The sequence below is a fragment of the Corvus brachyrhynchos genome, unplaced genomic scaffold (assembly GCF_000691975.1).
Source record: "Corvus brachyrhynchos isolate BGI_N302 unplaced genomic scaffold, ASM69197v1 scaffold365, whole genome shotgun sequence".
In the NCBI taxonomy this organism is placed as follows: Eukaryota; Metazoa; Chordata; class Aves; order Passeriformes; family Corvidae; genus Corvus; species Corvus brachyrhynchos.
The window spans coordinates 144,474-159,458 of NW_008239544.1; the positions used below are offsets into that span (position 1 = coordinate 144,474).

At 54.7% G+C, this 14,985-nt stretch overlaps 1 protein-coding gene across 1 annotated transcript in view; it reads left to right on the forward strand.

Moving 5' to 3' along the window:
* Positions 1 to 239: 239 nt before the first annotated feature.
* JPH3 (junctophilin 3) overlaps positions 240 to 14,985 on the forward strand; it is a 50,754-nt gene continuing 36,008 nt past the window's right edge. The window contains exons 1-2 of the mRNA XM_008639175.2: positions 240 to 827; positions 14,818 to 14,980. Coding sequence (XP_008637397.1) covers positions 446 to 827; positions 14,818 to 14,980 — 545 coding nt within the window. The 5' untranslated portion in view covers positions 240 to 445. The remainder of the gene's footprint in view (positions 828 to 14,817; positions 14,981 to 14,985) is intronic.

Genomic DNA, 14,985 nt, shown 5'->3' on the forward strand with positions numbered 1-14,985 from the left:
TTTTTGTGTTTGTGTTTTTTTTTTTTTTTTTTTTTTTTTTTTTTCCTCCTTTTCCCCCACCCCCGTTCCCTGCCTTGGATGGTTTTTAGGTGGAGTCGTTTGCACCAAAACCCAATAGCTGCTGCTGCTCTTGCTGCTATTTTTTTTTTTTTTTTTTTTTTTGATAGTAATTCATATTATGAGTTTGCTTCTTAGAACTTTACAGATTTTATCTGTTTTGGAATTTGGGTTCTAAACTGGCTTAAGCAGCTCCGTGGATCTGGTGCATGATTTCGATTGAGTTCGATTTGATTTAATTTTTTTTATTTTTATTTATTTCTTTTTCCCCAAGTCATCATTCGCATTTTATTTCCTGCATTTCTTCCTATTCTCCTATTCTTTTTTTTTTTTTTTTTTTTTTTTTTTTTCTTCACCTTTTGGGAGATTTGCAAACCGAATTACATGCATGTCCAGTGGGGGAAGGTTTAATTTTGACGATGGAGGGTCGTACTGTGGAGGCTGGGAGGACGGAAAGGCTCATGGCCATGGAATCTGTACCGGCCCGAAGGGTCAAGGTGAATATTCGGGCTCCTGGAGTCACGGCTTTGAGGTGCTGGGGGTCTACACTTGGCCCAGTGGCAACACTTACCAGGGCACCTGGGCGCAGGGCAAGCGCCATGGCATTGGCATGGAGAGCAAAGGGAAGTGGGTGTACAAAGGAGAGTGGACCCATGGATTTAAGGGACGGTACGGGGTCCGGGAATGCACTGGAAACGGGGCCAAGTACGAAGGCACCTGGAGCAATGGATTACAGGATGGCTACGGGACAGAGACCTACTCGGATGGAGGTAGGTGATGCATTGATCCCTTCCTGGCTGGGGCAGTGGGGTGGAGGGTGGTGGGGAGCACCTTCAAACGGGGTTTGGCTTGGAGTCTGGGAGTTTGCAACCTGCTGGCTTGGATCAAGGGATGCTCCCACCCTGCAGGAGAGAAGGAACCAGCCCAGCGTGGCACCAGCCCAGCTCTTTGCCACAGGTAGCCCCATATGTTCCGTGGGGTCTCTGGGCGCTGGGACCTCCCTCCTTCCCCTCCTCACGCAGGTTTTTGGGATGTGGAACGGGCTGTGCTGGTGGGGGGACACCCAGCTCTGGCCCAGAGGGGTTGGAGCATGGAGTGGGCCAGGCCTTGGGGAGACAACCCAAGTTGCACATGGGATTGGCAGTTCTGACTGCACCACTGGAACCTGTAGGATTTGCATGGGAGCAACGCGGGGCAGGATGGAGGCGAGTGAGGGTGTGTGGGGAGATCCGGGGCGGATGGGGCAGCTCCAGTGCTGCCAGAGCTCCCAGCCAGGGCTGGGGGGCTCAGCACCTCCTGCAGCCCCTCCAAAGGCAGCCCCACGCTCAATAATGCCAGGGAAAAGACTTTAATTCAGACAAGAGTCTTACATTCCTAGTTTACGGCTTAATGCTTAGCGTAGGGGCTCAGAGGGATCACCAGAGCTCTTCTCTGCTGTCAACACGGCTTAACGAGATGCTGAGGGGAAACTGGGATTAGAGGAAAAACAAGAAAACCCAATTGGAGCGATCAAACCCAAAAAAATTGCTGGGCTAACAAGCTTTAGGGCTGAACTGGGAGAAACAGCTGGTGTTGTGCTGTAAGTGGCTGTATCATCCTCTCTCCTGGGTTGTGGCTACTTCCACAGTCAGAATTGCCACCATAATCCCAGGCAGGCCTACCTGCCGGCAGCCGGGGCACTGGGCTCCGCTGGCCCCTTGTTTTCCCGGGAATCGTGGCCTCCTAAAGCAGGCTGGCGGGTTATTTTTAGGACGTTATGGTTTTCCATACGGCTACGGTGAGGAAATTGCAGCGTCGGGGAGCTCCATCGCAGCCTTCCTGAAAGGTGCTGCAAGACCTTGCTCTGGAAAAGCAGTTTGCTGCTTTGTGGTTGCACAGGGAGAAGAGGTTCAACCTCACCTGCAGCTGCTTTTTCTGTGCTCTCACAGGGAGAGGCGGAAGCCACCTCAGGATTTTTAAGGATAATTTCGTGCCGGTGGTTTCCCCCCAAAGCAAAACAGAGCTGCAACCTTTTGTTTAGGCTGCCTGGAAGGATGCTGGGGACTGAGCTGGGATGTGCTGGGTGTGTGTTTGGAAGGCATGGATAAATCCCAGCAGTCCTTCAGTCGAGAATAAAGCTTGGGCAGGGAATCTGCGCGGTCTCCCACGTCCAAGGTGGTCAGGAGGGGCTGTGGGGGGAGTTCTGCCTGCTCCCAACGTGGGTGCTGTCTCCTCCTGGCACCCAGCCCTTGCCTGGGAGGTTTGAAGGAGGACAGACCCAAGTCCGGACTAACTACAGGTCTCTGAGGGCTGGGTGTTGCAGGGCTGGCCCTGTCCCCGGCCACGCACATGCCCCCGCCCCGGCACGCTCCCCATCCTCTGCAGCGCAGCGTTTTTTAGGGAAACCTGGGCAGCTTCCCCACACTGGGGTGGCTTAGCAGCAGTTTCAGCATTTTCTGAGAACCTACCAGAAGCAAAGAGCTTCTCCTTCCATCTTGGCAGGCCAGCCCGGCTTGCCGGTGCTCGGGGACCCAAAAGCGATGTCGCGTGTTTGCGATTTCGGGAGGAGGGAGGAGGATCGGTGCTGGGAAAGGGTAGGGTCTGTGGCAAAATGGTCCCCGTGGGACTCTGCAAACCTTCCAAGGAGGAAGGAATGCCATGCTGGGGAAATGCAGACTGCTGGGAACTGTGGATGCTCCTCCACACCAGCTTCCCCCACCTCAGCTGGGCCAGAACCACCTCAAAGGCCACTTTCACCAACTCAGCTCCCAGCACCCAGAGGCCACATCCCTTTCCCAGTTGCCTGGCTCCATTCTGGGTGGAAACCACCAAAGCTGGGCATCGGCAGCCTTTTGGACACCAAGCCTTACTGAACTTTGTGTGTTTGGGTCCCAGAGGCCGCTGTGTGCAGGAGCGGTGGCACCGGCGAGGCAACTGTTGGGAAGGATGTTTCTCATTAATCTATTCCAGTTATTACCTCCAGCAAACTGAAGTATCCAAGAATCCTCGCCCCAGCATCTGTCACTTGCCACCCACAGATAAATATTCATCCCTTGCACATCATTTTTTTTAGCTCCCCAGCCCTGGCTAGGGGATGGGGCCCTAAATGCGCAGCGAGGCTCGGGGAGCCCCAGAATCCACAGATTCGCTCCAGTTTTCCCATTCCCTTGCACAACAGCGGGGAAGGGCACAGCTCTCCTGCCCCAGGGCTGTGTTGGGAGGGGTGATTGTGTGGCTGCTGGACCGTTGGGTGTAGCTCTGCCCCCACGCGCAGCTTGCCGAGCTCACACCTCCCACGCCGCACACGCCGCGCACCCCACGCCTGTCCCCCCACGCCGACGAGCCCCCCACGCCCTTCCCACGCGCTCCCTGACCCCCAGGGAGAGCAAATCCCGCTCCCCCAGCCCGGGGGATTCGTGTCCATCAACACGGAGCCCAGATCAGCCAAGGCCGCCGTGCCGTTCTCCCAGGAGCCCACGCGTGTCCCTGGCACGGCTGCCACGCGGCCTCTGCGCTGTCCCGTTGTCCCCGTGGCCTCACTCCCTCGGACCTCCCCAGCAGTGCTGATATATCCTTATCTTCCTGCCAAAAACCCCCCTGCGCCCCTCCAGAGCACCCTGATATTACATAAACCAGGCTCCCAAGGATTGCTTCAGTCGGATGCCAGAGTTGGAGCACTCGTCTGATTCATCCCAGCTCTGGGGAGGGAGCAGGAATTGCTCCCTTGCTTCAGGTGAAAGGGGCTGCATGCACCTGCATCAGCACCGATGTGAGGCTGGGGGTGCTGGCAGTGGAGCTGGGGGGATCTGGAGCAGAGGGGTGGAGACCCTCTTCCGAGCAGGCCCGGAGATCAGGAGACATCACAGCTGGTTCCTGCCTCGGATACTTTGGGAATGCTCAGTGACTTCACCCTAGGGACAGCTGGGATTGTAGCTACTGACTTCCCATGGGAATCCTCCGTGTTGGGTTTGGGTTGAGCTGCTGAAACCATGGCTGTGGGGGTGGAGGAGATGGGGTGGCTGAAGGAAGCCCCAAATCTATTTTTGCCCTTTCCATCCCTGGCAACAGTGTTTTCCTCCTCTCTCCACCTCTTCCCAGCTGAACAACTGGGATTCAAAACCAGACAGGAGCTGTGGGATGGGACCAGCCCCATCCCAAGTGCTCACTGCCCAGCATCCCTGAGGGAATGGGACAGGCTGGAGGTGTGTGCTGTGAACTGGGCTCATCCTGCTGCCAGTCCTCTCCCCATCCTGGATATCCACATGCTCCCTAAATCTTTGTTTCTCAGGAGGGCTACCCCGAAAGGGCCGGGCAGTCGCATGGTGGTGTTCATCTTGTGTAATCTCCGTGCCCACTCACCTAAAATGAATCATCCTTTGATAGGTGAGGGAAATATAATTAGTGTTTGCATTGTTAGCACTGGCTGAGTAGGCAAGTGGGTTTTCTTGGCCCGGGCTGGGAAATATTCCTGCCATGGGGAGAGGGAAGCGGAGCACTGGGAGCTGCCGGGGTGGGGCCCTGCCAGGCTGTCCTGCTCCATGTCCCACTTTCCCAGCCCTGCAGTGGCACTGGTGACACCTCTCTTAGCAGGTGCACCAGGAGCTACCAACCAAATGGCTTGGGAGTGGTTGAGGAAGGGCAAAATGTGGAATATTTCCCAAAAGCCAACATAAAGGGCTGCTCCAGCAGGATGGAGCAGGACTGCTGTGTGGGACCTGCCTGTCTGGGAAGGAGCTGCATCCCCTCACCTGAGCTGAGCCGTGGTTTGGGATGAACCACCACCAGCCAGGAGGATTGGAATGAGATATCTTTAAGGTCCCTTCCAATCCAAAGCATTCCCGGATTCCACAGTGCCACGATGGCCGCGGCCTGGTGCCTCTCCCCACCCCGGCCTTCCCCGGGTTCCTGCACAGGGAACCGACGAGCGAGGGCAAATTTCCATAAGGATCTATTCATAGCACGGATGTCAGAATTACCTTAAAAGTACCAGCTCTTCCCTTGTTTTGCTGCCGGGAAGGAATTGTTGATGCACTTTAAACAGTGGGCGGAAACAAGCAAATACAAGAGCGCCCTGATCCTCGATCCTCCCATCCCTGCAGCACCCAGACGCAGCCAGAGCTGGTCCTAACAACCCCTCAGAACCTGATAATTAATGAAAAAGTCAGGATTTTGGTGATGGAGCATCTCACTGTCTGGGTTGGGTCTAGAAGCTGCTTGCAGTGGTTCCAGGAGAGCAAAACCGGAGACGTCAGGAGCTGCCGAGCCCAGAAAAATGAATCAAAATACTAAATGAAGGTTCTGACCAGCCTCATCAAAAATAAATGCTATGAACTCATGGTAATTACTTCTCTCACTGGAACATGCTGCTTAGTTTCAGGTACAGCTCAGGACAGAGGAAGAAGGATTTTGACCTCGGAGAAAAGAACATGAGACAGAAATTGCCAGACAGGCCTCAGACCCTCACTCCATCTCCCCAAGTCTTTTATCCAGGGCGTGATTCTCCAGGGAATTGTGCAGGACCCCAACCTTGGGGACCCCATCAACCCCCTCTCCCTGACCCACAGCCGAGGGTGACTTCAGCCCTGAAGTGCAACGTTGATGTCGTTTCACTGGGGTGGGTTTCTCATGGCTTTGAATGCAAATCTCAGGATATTTGCATGTGATTTGATATCCCATGGGGCTCCTCGTGGTTGGGTGACATCTGCTCCTGGAGCTGAACAGTTTTTTTTTGTTGGTTTTTTTTTTTTTTCCCTTTAGAAGCTCCAGCTTGTGGAATCATGTGATTTTGCAAGATTTTCAGCTTCAGTTTGGAAGCAAGGTTTCCACCCAGGCTATTGCAGAAAAGTCATTCTTCCAGGCTCGGGAAGCAGCAGACGAGAGCTAAAAATGCCTTCTGTTTAAAAATGCCTCGATTTTAAAATGAACCTGATGAATTTTGAATGCTTTGAGTCAGGTAACGCTGACGTAGATGAATGAGCTGTATTAATGTAGGCATGACTTGGAGATGGAGGAGCTGGGCAGGATGAGCTTGGGGATGGTCTTTTGGGGGCGAACACTGGGGTTTAGTGGCTGCCTTGTGAGATTTTTTGTCTCTTTGGGTCTGGTTTTGGCACTGATTGAACTCCTGAGCAAGAAGGGATTTTTTTTGCAGGAGTTTGCAGTAGTTACAGGAGAGTCTTGGTGGTCATTTGCTCTGCAAGCAGCTGTTTAACTCACAGTTAAAGTATTTTTTAACAGAAAAAATGGGGAGCTTGGAGAAAACAAAACTTGAAAGGCAACTGTGTCTATTTTGGGGCTTAATATTGGCTTTTCAAAGGCAGATTCTTGGCCTCTTGGCCTTTGAACCAAAAATCCTTAAAAATTGCAACGGATGCATGAGCATTCCCTAAGAACAGCCACTCCTTTCCCAACATTATTCCCTGAAGAGGTTCCTCTCACTCTCAGCACCCAGCAGAGCATCATGAATTTTCATGAATGAGTGAACAGCCAGAGCAGGGCCCCTCATTTTGCTGATTTCCAGAAGGAGATGAGCACTACAAAGGTATTATTTCCTGCTCAGGGCATTGCTTGGGGTCTGCAAGGTGTTTCCCTGGAATGAATAAAGGTCTGGAAGCATCCAAGGCCAGGCTGGACGGGGCTTGGAGCAGCCTGGGATAGTGGAAAGTGTCCCTGCCCATGGCAGAGGGTTGGAATGAGATGAGCTTTAAGGTCCCTTCCACCTCAAACCACTCTGTGCTTCCGTGATTTATTCCACAGGGAATAAATAAACCCTGCTCGTGCCTCATCCCACCCTGGAGCAGCCCCCTACCCCTGATCCATGGGGAGCTCAGCCTCATCCCACCCCTCTGAGCACCCCCCACACCCCAGGGGGGGATGCAGCCCCCCAAACCCTCAGCCCCATTTGGGAGAGGTTGGGAATCAGCCCTTCCTCCTGGATCTCTGCTGAGGAATGGGTGAGATCCCGGAGTTTGTGGCAGGATTAGAGCACGGGGGGATTAAGGGAAATCAGCATTAGCCCCGTTTCACTCTGCTTTGTGAGAGGAGCACATTGTTCTGGATAAAGGTGCTGAGCAATATCCTAAGGTGGTTTGCATCCTTGGGGATAAAACCTCATCCTGCTTTTGACCCCAGGCGGCGGCTGAATCCGCAGGGATTCAGCTGCCCTGGGAAAACCGTGGCCCCATTTCACCAGGAGATGATGCTTCCTTGACTTTCCCTGTGTCTGGCAAAGCCAGCCCTTCCCACTCCCAGGACAGACAACAAGAAATGTCTTTCTTTGGTTGTTTCCTTTTAAAAGTTGTGTTTTCTCTGACTGCAGGAGCTGGAGCTTTAAGGGGAATCACAACTGGCCTGAAAGGCACCATGAGCTCCACCAGAATCAGTGATGCCGAGATTTGATTGTCTTTATTCTGGTTTTTTGAAGCCTTTCCTTGAATTCTGGCTGGAAAAAGCATTTCCCAACAGGTTTGGGGAAGCAGGAGATGCAGAAGCAATGAGAAGAGGGAGGGGATGCTCAGGATGGGCTTGGTTTTTCCTGGAGAACAAACCAAAATTTTTCCCCCTTGAAGCCAGTATCTGAAATGCCTTGGAAAACATTAATTTCCATAGGAAATTAATCTAATGTTTCCCAGTGAGGGAGGAGGCTTCATCCTGCTGCTTGCAGAGCATCCTTGGGACAGGCACCGAGGATAGAAATGTTTCCCCATGTTTGGGATGGGGCTCCAATCCCCCAGAGGAGCATTCTCGCCACCTGTGATTTCCTGGTGATTTTCCCCATGGAGAAGGGCTGAGCAATCCCTGCTCTGTGGTGTTTCAGCCAGAAATACTTTTGTTGTTATTTGCACCCAGAGGAGGAGGAGGAGGAGGACGACGAGGAGGAGGCAGATTCCCTGGCTGAGGCATGAGGCTGTAGAAATCCATCTCCTCCCCGCAGCCCCCAGCTCCTGCTCCTGCAGAGCTTCTGGCTGCTCCAGAGCCAGCCCTGCTCCCATCCCTACCCCTTCCAAACCTCGTCCAAACCCAGCACCTCCACTGCTTGATGCCTTTAGATGGAGGCTCCCTGCTTTTACAAGTACGAGCTGTAATTCTTTATTATTTACTGACCCTCAAACCAGACTTCATCCTGCGCCCAGGCAGGAGCACAGCAGCCCCTGACAGCTCTCATCCTCCTCACGCTCTTCTCCTTCCCTCCACGCCTCCCTGGATGCCCAGCCCTGGCTGTGCCCACCGTGTCTGGATGCACCCAGCATTAGCACTATGACTAACACCCATCACGTGTTCGTGCCTGCAGATTAGATTTGCATACTCAAAAATCCATACTTTCTTCCTTCCCCTGTGTAAGCAGTTACCAGAGCATATTTTTGGCAAATTAGCAGCCACAGCAGAAGCATCTGACTGTGTTTTTAGCATGGTTTGGTGATGGAGAACCTTAGCAGGGCTGGAGGGAGGGAAATTTTGCCGTGGATTCCGGATCTAGGAGGAGTTGGACACAAGCAGCGTCACCGATTCCCACATTCCATGGTGGGCAATGCGGGTGGCATCTGCCAGCCATCCATGCCATGCCCGTGTGGGATTTAGGGGAGGGTTTGGGGGATGAGAGCAGCAGCTGGGGACAGGGCAGGGCATGGAAGTCACCCAGCATCACACCGTGTCCTGCTGCCGGCAGGGACAGTGCAGGAAGGGTGTCCTGGCTGAAAATGTGTCCCCACATCCATGCAGTGACCAGGGGGCTGAGGGGGGAGATTCTCCCCCTCTGAGACCCCACCTGCAGTGCTGTGTCCGGCTCTGGGGCTTCCCAGTGTGAGAAGGACCTGGAGCTGCTGGAGCAATTCCAGAGGAGGCCACAGAGATGCTCCGAGAGATGGAGTCCCTCTGCTCTGGAGCCAGGCTGGGAGAGCTGGGGGTGAAGAGAAGAGAAGGCTCCAGGGAGAGCTCAGAGCCCCTTCCAGGGCCTAAAGGGGCCCCAGGAGAGCTGGAGAGGGACTGGGGACAAGGGATGGAGGGACAGGACACAGGGAATGGCTTCCCACTGCCAGAGGGCAGGGATGGATGGGATATTGGGAAGGAATTGTTCCCTGGGAGGGTGGGCAGTGTCCCCAGACCAGCTGGGGCTGCCCCTGGATCCCTGGCAGTGCCCAAGGCCAGGCTGGACAGGTCTCAGAGCAGCCTGGGATGGAGGAAAGTGTCCCTGCCACATCGGGTGGGAACAGTATGAACTTTAAGGTCCCCATACAGTCAGGCCAGGATATTTGAGGGGCACATTTTTCCCAGTGATGCCCCGGGATGGCCAGCGAGGATGTCCCCACGGTCACCCCATCAGGACTGAGGCTGGATGAGCACCCTCCAGTCATCTCTTTTCTCCCGGACTCCTTCCCTTTGGGATGGGTTTTCCTGAGGTGATTTGTGTGTGAATCCTCCTGGGATTTGTGATATCGAGCAGCTGGAAAGGGATATCTGTAAAACTCCCTCCTTCGGTCGGAATTCAAGAGCCTGGCCTAATTATTGCCATCGGACATCTTTAATTAATATGCTGCAGAGGCCAGAGATAAGAGGGGGGCTGAGCACACCAGGAAAGATCCTTTGCAAGATAAACCAGCAATTTGTAAAACCTAATTACTTCGGCTTGGAAAAGTACAGGGGCACTTCGGACCACTCCACCCTCCTTCCCGGGATTTTGCTGAGTGGGGAAGGCGAGCTGGGAGGTTGGGAATGCTGCTGGTGTCCAGCACGGTCGCTGGACCAGGAGGATCTGGCTGTGCTTCAAGGATGGGATGGAGCTCCAGCTCTTTGGAGCCTGCTGCTCCCATTTTCCAGGCAAACCTGGGAAGCTGCGTCCCTGTCGCTGATTATTTTAGCTAACCTGGGAATATTGACCCACCGTGGTGGGTGTGCTTGGGTTTTGAACTCAGTGTTAGGGATGGAGAAGGAATTTTTTCCAAACATTTGTCTTTTTCTGAGGTCAGGTTGTGATAATGACACATGTGCTTCCAGTGGCCTCAAAGTGCTTCACAACATCCCAAATTCCTGTTTGAATGTCTCCATATGAGGAACTGGAAGAGGGCGGGTCCGTGCAAACCCCCCTGGGTTTTATCCATGTGTTTCCCAAAGGATTCATCCTGCAGAACACGGAACCGGCCGTGTGGGTTTGGGAAAAGCCTGGGAGCAGCCATAAAGCTTCTCCTTAATGGTGTTCCTGGAGTGGGGCCAGAGGGCTCAGCGACTCCAAAACACCAAATCTCGGGTGTGGGCAGAGGGGGGAAAGAAAATGCCATCGTTCCAACCCAAAAAATCCTGATTTTTTTCTTCCTTCCAACATCATGGACCAGGTTTATATCCAAGTGCACGATCCCACCTTAAGTCAGAGCAGCCCAAAATCCTCCCTTGGGGTTTGTTCAAACTCCAGCTGTTCCTGAGGGAGCTCCTTGGGCTGTTTATTTGTGTGAAAGCCGGATTGCCCTGGGCATCACTGTGGGGTTTCACCATCTCTCCGTAAGCAGGAAAGGACTCCAGGTCCAGGAAATTGCTGAGTTTGGAACAGCAAGCCATGGCTTGGTTGCCCCTCCCCATGGAGAAGAAAGATCTTGTCTGCCAGAGGGAGCAGTGCTGGATCCCCACCGTGCCTGGATCCCAGAGGGATGAGCCAGAGCTGGAGATCGCTCCTCTCCTCCCCAGGAAAATCCTCAAAATCTCTTTGGAAATGAATGGAAAGATGTCGTTCTTCCTGCGATACCTCTGATCCTCATGGAGAGCTTTGCAAACAGGAGCTTAATTCACGCTCCCAAAAACCAGCTGAACTGCTGGAATGCCACTGCCTTGTCCCTGCTTCCAGCAGGGAATATGGAGGTGCAGGGGCTGCACCCAGCCTGGAGCAGGGTCCTGCTGCCCCCCCCTCCCTTTGCTGCAGGGTGCAAACCTGGGCCAGCCCCGATTTCGGGGATTTTGGCACTATGGGGCCACCAGGAGCTGCCCTGCAGACTCCCAGCTCTCTTCCCAGGATGGATTTTAGCCAAATGCTGAGGAAGTGCTGCTCCCTGTCACTGCTGGAGAATCAGGAGTGATGCTTCCCAGGCCGGGGACTTCCCGCTCTCTGCTCTCAGCCCCGCTGCCTCCAGCCAAGGATGGGGCTCTGCACGCTCCTCAAGGCAACTGCAATTCCTGCAGGAGTTCTAGAAACAAGCCAGCTCTGCTCCAAGGGGAGTGAGCCACGAAACCCCCAAATTCAGGATTAGGAACACCAGTGAATGTGTCCAACAGCATCGCCCCTTTTCTTCTCTCCGTGTTTCCATCCCATCCCTGTCCTTCCCAGGAGCCCGTTCCCTTTCTTACACTTCATCTGTTATTTCTGAAATAGGAATATTCCCTCCAATCCATCTTTTGGGATGACTCCAGTTGTATTTTCCCAGCCTCAGGTTGTGCTCTGTCCTTAGCTCTGCTCAGCATGGACGTGGCCACTTCCTCACCCTTTATCCTGACTTTCCACGTCCAAGACTTTCTTCTCTCTCTTTGTGCTTTTGCCCGGTGCAAAAGGACCGCACAGAAGTGGGACGGGAATTTGTGGCATCTCGGAGGCATCCATAGGAGTGCCCTGCATGGCTGAGGGAAGAGGTTGGGACATTTTCCTCCCCAGGGATTCTCCTCCATCACGGTGGCTTTGGCTCTTCTCTGGCTTGGGCAATACAATCAGTTTGTGGCCAGGATTGCCTTGGATTGTTCCCTGCTTCCCACCCCAAGGGAAGCACATTCCCCTCCTCTGTCCTGGACCCTGTGAGGTGCTCAGAACCAAAATCCTTGGAATTCTCCATGCAGCAACTCAGCAGATCATTCTGTTCCACCAGAAGTGCTCATTCCATCACTCCCAGCCCCATCCTGGCGTCCCCACCGCACCACATTCCCGCTGCACATTCCCTTTCCATCTCCCGAGCTCTGGAGCAGCTGCAGCCGGTCCATCCTGGCACGGGAAGGGGAATATTGTGAAATCCTGTTTCCTCTGCGGGGAGCAGGAGTGTCTGGGCTCCGTGTGAGATCAAGCTTTGTGCACATATCTGCAAATGTTGGGGCAGAGGTTAAGCTGAGCAGGGCTTGGGGAGGAGGTGGTGGCGCTTATTGATGCAGATCAGATGGCTCCGGAGCCTCCCGGTATCCATGGCCAAATCCTGGGATATCGAGGGGTTTAAAACATAATGAAGTCAGGGGAAGGAAGGAGCGCTGCTGGGCTGAGGAAGGACTGAGCTCCCTGACAGGAAGCTCTTTGATCTGCTGGTGGCCATGAAGGTGCCCAGATGTCTTGGTGGCTGTCAGGGACATGAGCGCGGACTCTGAGGCAATCCCTAGGGATAATCCATGCTGCTGCCTCCTGCAGGGAAGCAACAACACCTAGGAAAGCAGAGCTGGGGGTTGGGAGCTGCTCCACGGTGCTGGGAGGGGACAAGCAGGACGGAGTGGCTGGAAAATCCACCCTGCTGAGGAGATGCCGAGGAGATGCAGAGACTGCTCCTGGCAGCTGTGCCATTCCGGGAGCAAGTTTGGAGGCCAGGCAGGGATGGCAGCGGCCCGGGCACCTCAGCCTGGCTGGGGACACGCACAGGCTGCAGCCGGGACCTGCTGTGACCAATTCGCCGCTGGCGCTCCAGCCGGGCCGCGCCGTCACGCTCCAGCCCCGAGCGCTTTGTTCTGCTCCCTGCCAGTCCCTCAGGTTTTCACCACAGGGCTGCGATCCTTCCCCCTGCTCCAGCTTCATCCAGGGAGCTTTTTCAGCTGCAGATTTGCCAGCAGATGAGGAGGTCGAGGGACCTGTGTGGGGTCAGGGATTGAGTCAAGGGATTTAGCCAAGGGAAAGGGAGATCGGGGCTTGGGCAGGGTGGGCTCTGGTGGATCTCATGCGGGACCTGTTTTCCCTGTGCCCTTGCCCACACTGGCATCTTTCCCTGAAACCCACTGAATCCATCTCTAGGGAAGCAGGAGGCTGAGCACGGTGTGAGGACATCCCAAGCCATCCTGGAGGCTCCTTTGCAGGAGAACTTGGGGCTCTGGGAGGAATCTCTGCCCCAGTTGCTCCATTGTCCTGCTGAGATGCTTTGGGATGGAGCCAGAAAGGGAAGAGAGGTGCTGCCAGGTCCCCAGGGAATGCAGGGACACCTTGACAGCCTCTGCCCTGCCACAGCCACGATTCCAGGCACGGGGAGAGCCGTGGGTGCACGGCACTGGCTGTTCCCTGTTCTTGGGGACACCACAGAGGACAAGGCAGGCTCACTGCTCAAACCCTGTCTGCTGTGTCCCCCGAGCTGCATCTCGCAGGTTGTCCCCCATCCTTCTCCCTGCCCTGCCAGTGCCTGCCCTAATCCCGCTGCCTGCCCTAATCCCAGTGCTAATCCTGTAAACCCTCAGTAAATCCTGCCTGCCCCTGCCTCTCCATGTCCCTTCTCCAGGGCAGTCTCTGTGGGATATCCACCTTGGGGCTGGCTTTTTTTGGGGTGCACCAAGCTGTCACCCAGATCATGTAACACCTTGGGGTGTTGCTCGCATTGGAGGGCCAGGAAGGATGCCTAAATCCTGGGGGATTTGTGCAAAGCACTGGCAGCTAAAAGACAGCTGAAGCACCCCAAAATACACCCCAAGATGTGGCCAGGTGCTGGTTTCACACTCTCAGGAAGCAGTTCCTGTGCTCAGCATGAGCTGCTCAAGCCCAGACACCTCTCCAGAATTTCCTCTGAGCTCCAGAACCGGGCAGGGAAATTCCTAAGGGAGTCCTGGGGCAGGACTGGCTCGATTCACGCAGGGTGCACTATTTCAGCAGGTCTGTTTTAAGACTCCCTTGGTGTGCAGGAGCGGGGCTGGCACAAAGGGAGGTCCCACTGCTGCGAGGTGCTGCCTGTGCCCATCCCAGCTCTTCACGTCCCAGAGCTGGGACTGGCCACAGCATTCCAGCAGCTCCAGTGCCCGGCAAGGAGCCATCCTCAGGCTCCTCAGTCTGCCCCAGGAGGGCTTAGGCGAGCAGTGAATTGCTGCATCTTGAGCAGGTCTGAAGAAGATTAAGCCGACCTAAGAATAAAAACAAGCCCTGTGGTTCAACCAGCTGGGATAAGGCCTGGAATCGTGCCAACCTCCGAGCTCCAGGAGGGGATGGGATTAGGAACCCCGAGCAGATTACCACCCACCCCACATTTCGGTGCACAGGGTGGGTGTTGTGGTCCAGCAGTGCCCCCCGGGCTGGGTGGGTTCCTTGTCCCCCCCATTCCCAGTGCTGTGGTGGAGCCCTGTGTGTTTTTCGTGCCATCAACAACCAGTTAAGAAACTCCAGGAAGTGCCCACGCAAATGTAGGAGCTCCAACAGGGGCACAATTCCAAGGGGAATATCCAAATGGATCTCTCCCCGTGAGGCCTTTATTTCTATGGAGCTGCTTCCTTCCCCAGCACAGCGGACGAAGGCACTGTGTGTATAAATAAATGTATTGTTATACATTATCCATCCACTGTGAGACTGCCAGCAGCATGGATGGCATTGGAATGTGCTCCTGGATAACCATTCCCCCATTCCACGCCCCTGCCCCCTTTCCCTTTCAGCGTAGGGATTGATCCAAGGGGCAGTTCCTTGATGTCTTGGCTGGTTTCTAACATTCCCGTGCTGCAGCTGGACTGCAAGCCTGCAATCCAACCAGTTTTCCCTCCACAACGTGACGCTGCAATCCTCGTCTTGGAGATGGGACTGGGATTCCAGAGCTGCAAAGGGCTCCCAGAGGAGTTTGATACCATGACCCCCCGTTTGCTTTTGTCTCCTCTCCGCAGGGACATACCAGGGCCAGTGGGTCGGAGGCATGCGCCAGGGTTACGGCGTCCGGCAGAGCGTTCCCTACGGCATGGCTGCGGTCATCAGGTCACCCCTGAGGACGTCCATCAACTCCCTGCGCAGCGAGCACACCAACGGCACGGCGCTGCACCCCGACGCCTCGCCCG